At 45.3% G+C, this 14835-nt stretch overlaps 1 protein-coding gene across 1 annotated transcript in view; it reads right to left on the bottom strand.

Annotated features, from left to right (window-relative positions):
• Nucleotides 1–14835, bottom strand: part of HLCS (holocarboxylase synthetase) — a 284916-nt gene that overhangs the window by 1464 nt on the left and 268617 nt on the right. The window contains exons 8-9 of the mRNA XM_023724428.1: nt 4337–4451; nt 787–1000 (exon numbers count right to left, since the gene is read on the bottom strand). Of these exons, the coding sequence (XP_023580196.1) occupies nt 787–1000; nt 4337–4451 (329 nt within the window). The remainder of the gene's footprint in view (nt 1–786; nt 1001–4336; nt 4452–14835) is intronic.

Raw genomic sequence — 14835 nt, 5'->3', positions numbered from 1 at the left:
GAACCATATGAAAATAAGTTGCAGACATCATGACACTCTATCCCTAAATACTTCAGTATGTATCTCCTGAGAACAAGAACATTCCCTTACAAAACCACAATACCATTATCACTCTCAAGATACTCAATCTTGCTGCAATAGTATTATCTACTATATCGTCCATGTTCAAATTCACCCCATTGTCTCATTAATATCTGTTATAGCTATCTCCCCCATCCAGGACCGAATTATGGATCATGTATTACATTTAGTTGTCATGCTTCGTTAGTCTTTAATCTTAAACAAGTCCTCCACCTTTGTTTTGGTTGTTTGCTTTCCAACACATTGACATTTTTGAAGGGTAGAGGCCTGGAGTTGTACCGAAACGGTTCTCAAACTTCAGCTGCATCAGAATTCCCTGGAGTGTTTGTTAAAACACAGATTGCTGGGCCCCAGCCCCTGAGTTTCTGATTCAGAGAGTGATTGTCGTGGTTAGTTGCCATCGAGTCGATTCTGACTCATGGCGACCCTATGTGTGACAGAGTAAAACTGCTCCATAGGGTTTTCTTGGCTGTAATCTTTACGGAAGCAGAATGCCAGGCCTTTCTTCCGTGGCACTGCTGGGTGGGTTTGAATGGCCAACCTTTTGGTTAGCAGCCCAGAGCAAACTGTGCCACGCAGGGTCCTTTCTCCATTATAAAGGTCAGAACTAATTATTTAGACTGGTGCTTAGCTTCTCGTCGGAAGATACTGAACTACTGATTGAATCAAGGAATTTTAAAAGGATGAAGAAGAGCTCGCACTAACCTGTGTACCCAATATTTATAATAAAGGGGAAGCACGCCATTGGGTCCTTTGTCCTGAAACGTGTCAATGAGTTTCTCCAGCTGGGTCACGGTTCTAGCGATGAGAAAATCGGCTCTTAGGGGCTTCAGGTCTACCCTCTGTTGCTTATTGTATTCGGTGACGAGGTCATTGATGCATATGGTAGGGTTACTATTAGTCACGTTCACTCCACAGCCTGGACGAAAACAACAAACGACTGAAAAACGCAGGCAGTACCATGTGTTGCTGACACCCCACGTTCCTCTCTACCACCCAGAAGAAGTCAGTTTTCACTGTCCAACTCCTGCTTCCTCTTCTTCATTTCAACTGCCCCCAAACTTATCATCTCAGGACCCTTATATCTCTGACACCATCTTCCTTTTCATCCTTCCTGGGTCATCCCAGCCTCACTGCAAGTAAGAACATGGAAGAAAGGAAGCCACATTTGTTTCAGTTTAATTAAACATCCACTATTTAAATGGGTCACCATGAGTCAGAATGGACTTGATGGCAACTTTTTATTAATGAGACGTGGGACATTGCTGGTTCAGTGGTGGAGTTCTCCTCTTCCGTGTGGGAGAGCCGGGTTCGATTCCCAGCCAATCCACCTCATGTGCAGCCAGCACCTGTTTGTCAGTGGAGGCTTGTGCGTTGCTATGATGCCGAACAGGTTTCAGCAGAGCTTCCAGAGTTAAGGCAGACTAGGAAGTAAAGCCTGGCAGTCTACTTCTGAAAACTAGCCAGTGAAAACCCTATGGATAACAATGGTCTGATATGCAACCAATCATGGGGATGGCATAGGGCTGGGTGGTGTTTTGTTCTGTTGTGCATGGGGTCACCATGAGTCGGGGGCCAACTTGATGGCAGCTAACAACATTAATGGGACAAAACTTCAGAGACTTGCTTCTGAAATAACTATACCTCAAGTGGTCTAACCAAGAATTGTAGCTCTGCACTGAGCCCAATATAAAATGAAACCTCTGGCTTCTTTTCCTACTTGAATAACAAAACATACTCTTGGAAACAGAGAATCTTATTCAGCATTTAAGGGGTAAACTGGATTCAGAGATTTCAAACCCTGGTCCTGGCATCTTTACTACTTTGTCCTTGGAAGTCTTCAGTGCTCACGTTATGCTATTGGCAAGGGGCCAACACATGCTCAGTGGCTCTTTTACAGACTCCTAACCCAAGGCTTCAAAGGAGCCCTGGTAGCGCAGTAGTTAAGTGCTCGGCTGCTGACCAAAAGGTCAGAGGTTGGAGCTCACCAGCCACTGTGTGAGAGAAAGATGTGGCAGTCTGCTTCCACAAAGATTGCAGCCTTGGGAACTCTATGGGGCAGTTCTACTCTGTCCTATAAGGTTGCTATGAGTTGGAATCAACTCGGTGGCGACGGGTTTAGTTTGGGTTTAACCCAAGGCTTCAGGAGAGTCAATAACGAGCTGTGCTGGCAGAATAGGCTTATCTGTGCTGTTACTCAGCACCCTATCCTCTCAGGGGGAGGCCAGAGTCTGCAGAGAAGCTGGGTCTTAGTTTTCTGTAGGGCCCTGAATCAGCCTCAAGGAGGTCTTTAATAAGAAATGAAATACTGCAAGAAGTAGGCACTATGTTTTCAGAGCCTCTAAAGAAAAACACTCCCAAAATACTCACTTGAGATTGAACAATGGCATTTCCAACAACAAATCCTCCAGTAAGGGTTCTGAGCCATTTTCAGTGTGAAATGAAGGATTGGTTGGCCTTAGGCTTTGTTTTTCCAAATAAAGAATTACATTGCAAAGACTGGCTATTAAAATACAAAGCAATGCAAATTACATCTGAAAAAAACAAGCAGCTACAGCAATGGGGTGGAGTTTGCGTTGTTCATTCAGTCAATAACATGCACAAGATCTGCAGTGCCTGTTGAGTGTAAGGCATTCAATTAAGCGCTATATTGTACTGAGCATTTTCCCTTGTATTCAGAAAATTAAAAGTCAAAGGGAAAATAGCAACACTGACTATTGTCACTGCCTCAGGTAAGAGAATTTAGGTCCTCTTCTTCCAAGGACCAGAAGGTAACCTCGCTGGGGACTCGGAGTCTTTCCAGGATCAAAGATCACCTCCCACTTCCCCTCCACTGTCCCTTAGGCATTTCCTCCACACTGACAGGATTTTTTAAGCTCCCTGAGGCCCTTCCACGGAGCTCCTCAACATCCGTGGGCCCTACTTAGGAATCTTTGAATGTCGTCCAATTCTTCATTTAAAGATGGGAAACGGAACTTTAAGGATATGAAGCTGTTTGCCCAGAATAATACTGCCAGTTGGTAGCAGAGTCAGAAACACAAGCCCTGTATTCTTTGGCTGCTGCTTCCAACTCAAGGTCACATGCTTTCTGTGTTTTGAACACCAATCAATTTCTCCTGGACATTGCGTGGGGGATGATGGCGGGGTGGCCGGGGGCAGGAGAACTTCTGAAACTCCAAATCCATCTCTTTGCCTGATATGGATGGACTGAGGTGAAATGGATGCTCCTCATTCCACCCTGACAGCCTGGAGCTTCTTCTGAAAGTTAAAGGAAGTTAACTTTTTCATGGCCTCTAATTCCTGGAAAGGTCAAGATAAAGGATTTGAGACTACCAGAAGAACCACCGTTGAAAGTAACTTTCTTTTCTTACTACAAAATGGTACATTAAATTTTTTAAAAAATTACAAAATGGTATGTTAAATTCTTATTTTCATCATTTCTAATTCAACTAGAAACAGGAGTGCGGGAAGGTGTAAGAAAATGCCCCTTTGCTATGATACCAATTGGTGGTTTCCATGGCCATACAGGAACCCTAAACCTCTTAAATCACTCTCAACTGACCTGGCCCTGTTTGTACACATATTGTGATCTCAAACTACAAGACTGAAAGAAAGGCAATCTCCTTCGATTATTTGTTCCCCACAACACGCTGCTGTGAGCTGCTGCGGAGTCAGCCCTGACTCACGGCCAGCCTGTGTACAACGGGATTGGGCCATTGTGATCCGTAGAGTTTTCACGGACTGATTTTCAGAAGTGGATTGCCAGGCCTTTCTTCCTAGTCTGTTGTAGTGTGGAAGCTCCACTGAAACCTGTTGAGAATCATAGCAACATACAAGCCTTCACTGACAGATGGGTGGGAGCTCACCTGAGGTGTACTGGCTGGGCATGGAACCTGGGTCTCCTGACGGAGGGTGAGAACTCCACCGCTGAGCCACCACTGCCCCTCCCTTCAACATAGCTGTGTATGAACCATTTTCATTTTTCTTATTTTGTCAATCCAAAAAATGCTGGCAAAAAGGTTTTTTAAAAACTTACCAATCAAAAACCTGCGGCCGACAAGTCGATTCTAACTCACGGCAACCCTATAGGACAGAGTAGAACTGCCTGGGTTTCCGGGTTTCCAAGTCTGTAAATCTTTACGGAAGCAGACGGCCACATCTGTCTCCCGTGGAGTGGCTAGTGGGTTCAAACTGCCAACCTTTTGGTTAGCAGCTGGGCACTAACCACTGAGCCACCAGGATTCCTTAAACTTACCAATAAGTATATAAAATGTTTCTCCCATTAGCGTCGAGTTGACCAGAACTCCACCAAGCTTCATGAGGTCGCTGTAATAAATATCGTTGGGCCACTTCACTCGTAAGTTGATATCCTAAACAAAGATCTGCGTATTAATCAAGGACCACATGAGGCCATCTAACTAAAGGCAAAATGAGCAGAATACTCCTGAAACTAATGAAACACAGGGCCTCATCCTCTCTTCTTTTCTAGAAAGCTAATCACTTCTTTGCGACACTCCAATGTCACCGTACCACTTGGGGCTAGAAGAGACACCTAAAGAACATACATGGCATACATCTCAGCACTCCTGCTCCATTCCCATCACTATTCATAGTTATCAAAAACACTTTCTGAAGATGCCTATCTTGTGAACTAATTTCATTATCTCAGTATCAACAACAACAACCATGGAATACCCATCATGTGCTAGGTGCTGGGGGCAGGGAAAGAATGATACTCTCAGGGTTCTCTTCCCTTAAGGAGTTCATGCCCAAGTGAAAGATGGCCCTGAATTAACTAACATCATAAAAGGCAGGTAACAAAGCCTCCAGTAGAGTGCAGTGAGGATGCAGAGGAGGAGCTCATTACTGAGTTATTAGAGAAGGCTGCACACAATTACTGACAGTCGACTTGGGTAGTGGAAATGGACACATCACGCAGGCCGCTGCCTCTCCATACCGAAGGGTGTGGCCTGGGCAACTCTGCTTGTGCCAGTCACAGTAGAGTGGACCAAGGGTGGACACTGACTCAAGCTGGGCCAACCAGCGCCCCTCCTCTCCATGTGACTCTGAAGTTGTGGAACATAAGTTGGGTGGTTATGTTGAGTGGGCACCAGAACTACAGGTCTCCTAGACTTGGGGCTGGCAGCCCGGTTGGACCATGTGTAGGCAGAGGAAGCCTGTTTGGAGACACGAGACTGCAAGACAAAGTTAACGTGAAAGTCCAGAAAGTAGCAGATGACGCCTGTCATGGATTGAAATGTGTCTGCCAAAAATATCTGTCAACTTGGCTAGGCCATGATTCCCAGTATTGTGTGATTGTCCACCATTTTCTCATCTGATGCAATTGTCCTATGTGTTGTAAATCCTAACTCTACAATGTTAATGAGATGGATTAGCAGCAATTATGTTAATGAGGCAGGACTCAATCTACAATCGATATCTCTTTTGAGATATAAACGACAGAAGTGAGCAGAGAGACGGGGGACTTCATACCACCAAGAAAGCAATGCCAGGAGCACAGCACGTCCTTTGGATGCAAGCTTCCTGTGCTGAGAAGCTCCTAGATAAGGGGAAGATTGATGACAAGGACCTTCCACCAGAGCCAACAGAGAGAGAAAGCCTTCCCCTGGAGCTGGCCAAAATTCTGACTTCCAGCCTCCTAGACTGTGAGAGAATAAATTTCTCTTTGTTAAAGCCATCCACTTGTGGTATTTCTGTTATAATAGCACTAGATAACTAAGACAACATCTGTCTTAAGCTGGGTTCTCTAGAGAAGCAAAATCAGTAAAGCATATATGTATATGTAGAGAGATTTATCTCAAGGAAATGGCTCACAGGTGTTGCAGCGGTGACTAATTGTCGGGACAGCGAAGACAGTAAGCAATGCCACAACTCTTACAGAGAAGTGGGGCCAGGAGGGTCACTCTGAGGAGTCAACCCCCCCCCCCCACTTCAGTCCCAGGAGTTTATTTTATAGTCAATACAGCAAGCAATAAAGCAATTAACAGAACAATGGGCTTTGGGTGGGGGCAAGGGAGAAGGAATTCAGGTAAACAAGCCAATCAGTAAAGGGACAACAGGTTTGGGAAAACAAATCGTGACAAGTCTCAACATGTTGGAGACAAGTCTCAACATGTTGGGGACAAGTCTCAACATGCTGTGCAGCATAGAGGCCTGTGGGGGCTGCAGTTGTCAATAGTGCAGCCATGTTTAAATGGCATATATCCCCACACACAGGGTTGTAGAGGCTGGCAAGTCCCAAGTCCGTGGGTCATGTGTCAGGCTGGAGAATTCTCCTGACTCAGAGCTGCAGGACCTGTCAAGCCCAAGATTGGCGTGTCAGACAGTAGGCTACTGACTGGCTCATGGGCTGTCGAGGCCAACGAATCCCAAGATCAGCAGGCAATACAACAGGCTCCTAGCTCAAGTCCCAAGAACTGGAAGTCAGATGCTGATGAGCGAGCTTTGCCAGAATGTCCATATATATATTGGATGCAGGCCACTCCCAGTGAGGAAACCCTCCTTATAACTGACTGGCTGTTCATATCAGATCACTTCACGGAGTATGACTACATCATTAGGTAACTGCCAAATTATATCATTACATAACTGCCAAACTGCATCATTATATAACTGCCAAACCACTGAGAATCACAGCCCAGCTAAGTTGACACACAACCTTAACCACCACAGTCCACCCCTTATCAGTTTGGCACCAGTACACATCTCCTCAAACTATACACAATCTCTAAATAAAGACAATTACAAAGTCATACTTGTGCCTAGTAAGATACAACTAACATGCAGACAACCAAAAATGTACTAGCCTAATTTACATCCTGCATTTTATAAGAAACAAAAATATTTGCTGCACACATACAAGGAAGAAATACTCATGATAATTACAGACCTTGCTTCTGCAACTGTGGTCATAGCTGGCATTTAAAACTACCTTCTTCCACCACCCATTTCATATTCCCTTTACCCTCAGCAAGCACCTCAGGTGATCGTGGTTCTCTGCCTGGTGGAGTGGCCCAAACGTTCATTCCTGAAGGGTCTGGGCCATTAGTAGTCATGCTGGAACTGGGTTGCTGTAGTTTTCCATTGATTTTAATCACAGGGCATGGTAGTACTAAGAGACGCCCTAAGGAATCTCCTGTATTCCAGACACTCTTCTTTACCTCCATTATGTAATATCAATTCGATTTCCCCTTGGTAGTCAGGGTCCATCACTCCAGCCAATATGGTAACTCCCTTCTTCACCTGTTGATTCAGAGGCAGGAGGAGTCCAAAGTGGCCAGGTGGCATTCTTAACTTTCAGTTCAATGAAATCTGTGTTGTGTCTCCAGGTGGGAACATTCCTCCCTTTGGAACTAAGACCTCCAGACCCACAGAGCATAAGATCTTGAGGACAGGAAGCAAAAATTTTGTGAGTGGGCTACTAGGGGCAATAGTGAATGGTGCCACTCCCATCTCCACCCCTTGATTCCTGGAACCGTGAATCCTGGCTATGGGAGAAACAGCACCATATATTGGACGCTGGTTATACAGCCTCCTGGAGACCACTGCCTGAACCCTGCAAGATATGTCACCTACCTGGCACCATAATTGTGTCTTCAGATGGCCATTTCATCGTTCTATCAAGCCAGCTGCTTCAGGATGATGGGGAACATGGTAAGACCAGTGAACTTCATGAGCATGAGTATGAGCCCACTGCCGTACTTCATAGGCTGTGAAGTGAGTCCCTTGATCCGAGATGATGCTGTGTGGGATCTATGACCATGGATAAGGCATTCTGTGAGTTCACAGATGGTGGTTCTGGCAGCAGCACTGCATGGAGGCCCACTTCCTCATGCAACTTACTTGTGCCTTCAGGTCCTGCTCAAGCCTGAGCTTGTACATACCACTTCCATTTAATGATGGGATGCTGCTGTGCACAACTGACTTTATGACTTTGTGGGTCAGACAACATCAAGTTCATGATGGGCAGCTCAGGCTGCACAGTGACTTGGTGGCTCTTGGTTAAGTGTTCCGTCTGTTCTAAAGCCCAGTAACAAGTCAAAAGCTGTTTATCAAAAGTAGAGCAGTTATTTGCAGAGGATGGCGGCGCTTTACTCCAAAATCCTAAGGGTCTGCTCTGTGATTCACCAATAGGGGCCTGCCAAAGACTCCAGACAGCATCTATATCTGCCACTGGCACTTCAAGCACCATTGTATCAGCTAAATCATATGCTCCAAGTAGCAAAGTGGCTTGGATGGCAGCCTGAACCTGTTGCAGAGCCTTCTCTTGTTCTGGGCCCCACTCAAAACAAGCAGCTTTTTAAGTCATTTGATAAACAGGCCAGAGCAGCACACCCAAATGTGGGACGTGTTGCCTCCAAAATCCAAAGAAGCCCACCAAGCATTGTGCCTCCTTTTGAGTTGTAGGAGGGACCAGATATAACAACTTATCCTTCACTTTAGAAGGAATATCTCGACATGCTTCACACCACTGGATCCTAGAAATTTCACTGAGGTGGAAGGCACCTGAATTTTTGTGGGACTGATTTCCCACCCTCTAGCACACAAATGTTTTTACCAATAAGTCCAGAGTCACTGATATTTCTTCCTTACTAGGCCCAATCAGCATAATGTCACCAATATATTGGACCATTGTGACGTCTTGCAAAAGGGAAAGGTGATCAAGGTTCCTGTGGACTAAATTATGACATAGGGCTGAAGAGTTGATATACCTCTGAGGTAGGACAGTGAAGGTGTGTTGCTGGCCTTGCCAGCTGAAGGCAAACTGTTTCTGGTGTTCCTTCGAAACTGGAATCAAGAAAAAGACATTGGTCAGATCAATAGTTCCTTATCAGGTACCAGGGGATGTATTAATTTGCTCACGCATTGAAACCACATCTGGAATAGCAGCTGCAATTGGAGTCATTGCCTGGTTAAGTTTATAATAATCCACTGTCATCCTCCAAGATCCACCTGTTTTTTGCACAGGCCAAATAGGTGCGTTGAATGGGGTATGGTGGGAATCACCAGCCCTGCATCCTTCAAGTCCTTGATGGTGGCAGTAATCTCTGTAATCCCTCCAAGAATGCAGTATTGCCTTTGGTTTACTATTTTTCTGGGTATGGGTAGTTCTAATGGCTTCCACTTAGACTTTCCAATCATAATGACCCTTATTCCACGTGTCAGAGATCCAGTGTGGGGGTTCTGTCAGTTGCTAAGTATACCTATTCCAATTATGCATTCTGGAATTGGGGAAATCACTACCGGATGGGTTTGGGGACCCAATGTACCTACTGTGAGACAGACATGAGCTAAGATTCCATCAATAACCTGACCTCCATATGCGCCCACTCTGACTGGTGGGCCACAGTGATGTTTTGGGTCTCCTGGAATTAGTGTCAGTTCAGAGCTGGTATCCAGTAATGCTCCAAAAAGTCTGATTATTTCCTTTTCGCTAATGAACAGTCACTCTTGTAAAAGGTAGTAGATCCCTTTGGGGAAGACTGGGAGAAGGATTAACAGTATAAGTTTTTGGCACTGTAGTAGGGTCCTTCTTCAAGGGTACCCAGCCTTGCCTTCATTCAAGGGGTTGTGGGTCTATAAACTGGCTCAAGTCTGGGAATTGATTGAGGGGTCATGACTCTATTCTGGTGACTCAAGTGAGACTGTCGTTCACTTGACCTAGAAGTCTTCTGTTTGTACAGATCAAGTAAACATTTAGTAGATTTCCCATGTAATTTACTCCTAGGAACACCATGACTAAGTAGCCAATGCCATAAGTCCGTAAGAGTCAGACTATTCTGATTACTGCTTTGACTTCGTTGTCCATTACAGTAACCACGCCCACCTTGCCTTTGTTGATTGAGTGCTGCCACTTGGCTCCTACCACCCTGGGGTCCAATCAGCCCCATTATAATTAGGTATCTTAATTCAGTTAGGGCAGCTCCCACTGTCAAATCTGACTAAACTAAAAAAGCAATCACATCAGTTTTCAAGGATGCTGGGGCTCTGTCATGGTTTGAATTATGTCCCCCCAAAAATGTGTGTATCAATTTGGATAGGCCATGATTCCTGGTACTGTGTGATTTTCCTGTACGTTGTAAACCTGCCTCTATAATGTTAATGAGGGAGGATGGGTGGCGGTTGTGTTAGTAAGGCAGGACTTGATCTACAAGACTGGATTGTGTCCTGAGGCAATCTCTTGAGATATAAAAGACAGAAGTAAGCAGTGAGACAAGGGGATCTCATACCATGAAGAAAGCAGTGCTAGGAGCAGAGCGCATCCTTTGGACTGGGGTATCTGCGGTGAGAAGCTCCTAGTCCAGGGGAACACTGATGAGAAGGCCGAGAGAGAGAAAGCCTTCCCCTGGAGCTGACACCTTGAATTTGGACTTTTAGCCTACTTTGACTGTGAGGAAATAAACTTCTCTTCATTGAAACCATCCACTTGTGGCGTTTCTGTTATGGCAGCAATAGACGACTAAGACAGGCTCCATTCACAAATTTGTTCCTCACTGTTGTGGTAAAAGGTGTGTCTTCTGGGCACTTCATGTGTGGGTCTGTGGGTCTAACCTGATAAATCGAGTCTAACATGCCAATTTCCCCAAGCCTTTGGATACCTTCTGTCTTAGGCTGGGTTCTCTAGAGAAGCAAAACCAGTAAAGCGTATAAATATATATACTGAGAAAGATTTATATCAAGGAAATAGCTCACTCGGTTGTAGAGGCTGGAATGTCCCAAGTCCATGGGTCAGGATAGAGGCTTCTCCTGATTCGCTTAGCCACAGGGGCTGTCGAATCCAAGATCGGCAGGTCAGAGAGCAGGGCTCTTGCTCACAGGCTGTGACGATCAATGAATCCCAAGACTGGCAGGCAAGACTGCAAGTAAGCTGCTAGCTCATGTCCCAAGAACTGGAGGTCAGATGAACAGGATCCAGCATGAGCAAAATGTCCCCAAGCCTTGCCAGAATGTCTGCTTATATTCGATACAGGCCACAGGCCCAAGGAAACTCCCTTTCAACTGACTGGCTACTCAAAGCAGATTCCATCAGAGGGGTGATCACATATCAAATCTCAACAGGGAAGTGATCACATTATATGACTGTCAAAACACTGAGAATCACAGCCCAGCCAAGCTGACACACAATCTTAACCATCACACCTTCTTCTACAGTATACCAAGGCAAGTCTGGTAGTTCTGCTTGATTTAGTGTAAGTCACTGCATAATCCATGCTTCAGAGAATCAACCAAATAAACTATCTGATCCTTTCCTAAACTCTCAAGCTGAAACACTGAATGAAGAATTTGTGATTAGTGGGCCCACATCAATAAACTCAGACTGATCCAACTTTATGTTCCTTGCATGATTATCCCACATCCTTATAGCCATTCCCACACATATTCCGCAGGTTTCTTTTGTACATATTAGAAAAGTCAAGCAGTTCTTTTGGAGTGCAGTGTACCTCCTCCTGGGTCATATTTTGTACTTCACCTTTTGGGGCTTGCTGGGACTTAAGTCTAGTTATAGGTCTAGAAGCAAAAATGGGTGGTGGGAGTCGGTCCTGGGAATATTCAGCAATGGCTTGTATGGCATCTACTCCAGGCAATCCCCAAGTGATGCCTCAGACGTCATCCCAGGTGGTGTCTCGGAAAAAGCCTCTTCAGACACAGCTGGATTAATCTCATCATATGGAGGTGGAGGGGCTACTGGTTTTACTGGGGAGGGTGGCTTAGCAGATAAAGACGGAGTAATCTCTTTAGATGGGAGTAAGACGGTTCTGTTGGCAGGAGTGATTCAATGGAGTTTAGGGGCTCAATGTCCCCATCTCAAGTTTCAGGACCCCATTTCTTCCCAATCAATGCCCTAACTTTAACTTTAGACACTGGTAAGGTTGGGAATTTAGTTGGTGTTGTAATTCAGCCACTCTTATGATAACTTCTGGGTTTGGTTTTTGGCAATATCAGATCTGTTACTACAAGAAATAAGCCTTTCTTTCAGGGCACAAATGGCAATCTAGAGGTCTTTTATGCAGTACTTGAGCTGTGACTCTGAAGCCCTGAGTTCCTGTCTTTCTTTCACCACTTATTTAGTCAACCAGCTTCCCTATACTTCTCACTCTGACAAAACTGTAGAAAAGCATCAAACATGCGATCACCCAGAGCCCTGTTTCTCACCATACTTGATCTATTGGTGGTGATATTTTACATATTAATATTACCACCTCATGCCATGGATTAGCAGCACCCTCTTTACTACTGGAGGCAGAGTCATCAGAGCCTTTCAAACTAGTCAGTCTTGAGAACAAATTTAGAAAACTCATCCCTAAGATTGTTTCTCTACAACTACTCTCAGTATCAAATGTCTTAGGCTCAGTTCTCTAGAGAAGCAAAATCAGTAAAGTGTATATGTATAAAATCAAAAACCAAACCAAACCCACTGCTGTTGAGTCAATTCTGACTCATAGCGACCCTATATATAGACATTTATTTCAAGGAAATGGCTCACATGGTTGTAGAGCCATTGGCAAGTCCCAAGTCCGTGGGTCAAGCATCAGGCTGGAGGCTTCTCCTGAGTCATGCAGCTGCGGAGGCTGACAAATCCAAGATCGGCAAGTAAGATGACAGGTTGCTGGCTTACAGGCTGTGAAGGCTGATGAATCTCAAGATCAGCAGGCAGGACAGCTGGCTGCTGCCTCAAGTCTCAAGAACTGGAGGTCAGATGATAATGAGCCAGATGCAGGATCCTGAGTAAGCAAGCGAGCTCTGCCAGAGTGTCCATATATATATTGGATGCAGGCCACACCCACGAGGAAACTCCCCTTACAATTTATTGGCTTATCACATTAGATCACATCATGGAGGATGACTACATCATTACATAACTGCCAAACTACATCATTACATAACTGTCAATCCATGGAGAATCATGGCCCAGCCATGAATGACACACAAGTTGACACATAACCATCACAACCTCCAAGTGCCATGAGGCAGGTCTTCTTGCACTCTTGGGCTTGGGGTGTCCCACATGTGCCAGGCATGGCACTGAGCCCCTAGTTAGCATTGCTGTTGTTGTTAGCTGCTGTGGAGTTGGCCCCCTATTCATGGCGATCCCTTGCACACTGGAACAAACTGGTGATTGGACTGTTTTGACATTCACTGTTGTGATCCACAGGGTTTTCACTGGCTGATTTTTGGAAGGAGATCAACAGGCCCTTCTTTCTAGTCCATATTAGTCCAGAAGCTCTACTGAAACCTTTCAATATCATAGCAACATGCACGCCTCCACTAACAGATGAGCAGTGGTTGCACATGAGATGTACTGGCTGGGAATCGAACCCAGGTCTCCTGTATGGAAGGCAAGAATTCTACCGCTGAACCACCACTGCCCCATTGTCAGCATTAGTCGATATATTACTTATACCAGTATCACCCCTACTCAACAGGGGAAGAGACTGAAGCTTCAAGAGATCATGTGGCTTGCCTGAGGTCACAGCATTTGGAAGTGGCAGGGCTGGGATCTAACCTAGGGTGTTCTGACCTCAAGCTCATGTGCTTAGTGCTAGCCATGGGGCCTGCTGGAGTCCCTGGGTGGTGCAAATGGTTAATGCACTCGGCTGCCAATGAAAGGTTGGAGATTTGAAAACACCCAGAGGTGCCGCAGAGAAAGACCTGGTGATGTACTTCTGAAAAATCAGCCGTTGAAAACCCTATGGAGCACAGGTCTGCTCTGACACACATGGGGTCACCATGAGTCAGAGTCAACTCAATTGTAACTGGAATGAGGCCTGTTGCTTCCATGAAATTTCCTTCTCTCCTTCTAACAGGTCTTCTTTTTACCTCGGCTAGTTAGAGCATGTTTCTGTTTTTTGGAACTTCACCTGCCCTAGAACAGCATTCTGGGCTGAGAGAAGAAATGCAAGAGCAGAAGCACAGAAGAATGGAAGTATAAATAAAACGTAGGGGTTTGCTGTGACCCTTAACAGATAAGGAGCTTCATAGTACTTTTCTGTCTAGAATAGGGGTTTTCAATGTGGTAGGATTTTGCCCCCCAGAGGGTACCTGGCAATGTCTGGAGACATTTTTGGTTGTCACGACTGGATGGAGGGGTGGTGCTGCCACCTAGTGGGTGGAGGCCAGGGATGCTGCTAAATGCCACGATGCACAGCCCAGGCCTCGAAAACAAAGAATGATCTTCCCCAAAACATTAACAGTGCTGAGGTGAGAAACTCTGATCTGGAAAATCTGTAACTTTGAAACTTTGGTCTTCGCCATTCTCCCACACTTCTGTTATTTCTCCTCTCTTGCTTTCCCACACCCCACCTGTTCCCACCACCACGGCAAGGAGAACAAGGTCCTGGTCAACAGGACAGCACTGACGGAGTTCCCAAAGCTCAGAAACAACTGTGCCGTGTGGGCAGCAGCTTCTTCTGGAGTGGTCCTGCCTCTGGCTCTTCTCTGTCTTCATGTTTTCTGATCCAGTTAGTGAACGATGCAGCTGATGAAACTCTGGGCTCTCACGCACATAAACAAGAACATCTATTTCAAGATGAAGGCCACCATGTATTACTCCTTCTTCATTTATGCCATCATTTTTTCAAACAGCTGCTGTGATCCTTCCATGCATAAAACACCATGCAGAGACCAAAATAAAATTAATACTGTCTCCAAAGAGCTTGTAACTTTGTAGGAAGACAGAACAGAAGCACAAATAATCTGCTTCAAAACAACACGGGGTAGATACCATAAGAGAGG

This window comes from Trichechus manatus, unplaced genomic scaffold, assembly GCF_000243295.1.
Source record: "Trichechus manatus latirostris isolate Lorelei unplaced genomic scaffold, TriManLat1.0 scaffold00245, whole genome shotgun sequence".
In the NCBI taxonomy this organism is placed as follows: domain Eukaryota; kingdom Metazoa; phylum Chordata; class Mammalia; order Sirenia; family Trichechidae; genus Trichechus; species Trichechus manatus.
Note: the sequence above shows the minus strand (reverse complement) of the source record. Positions and strands in the feature narration are given on the sequence as shown.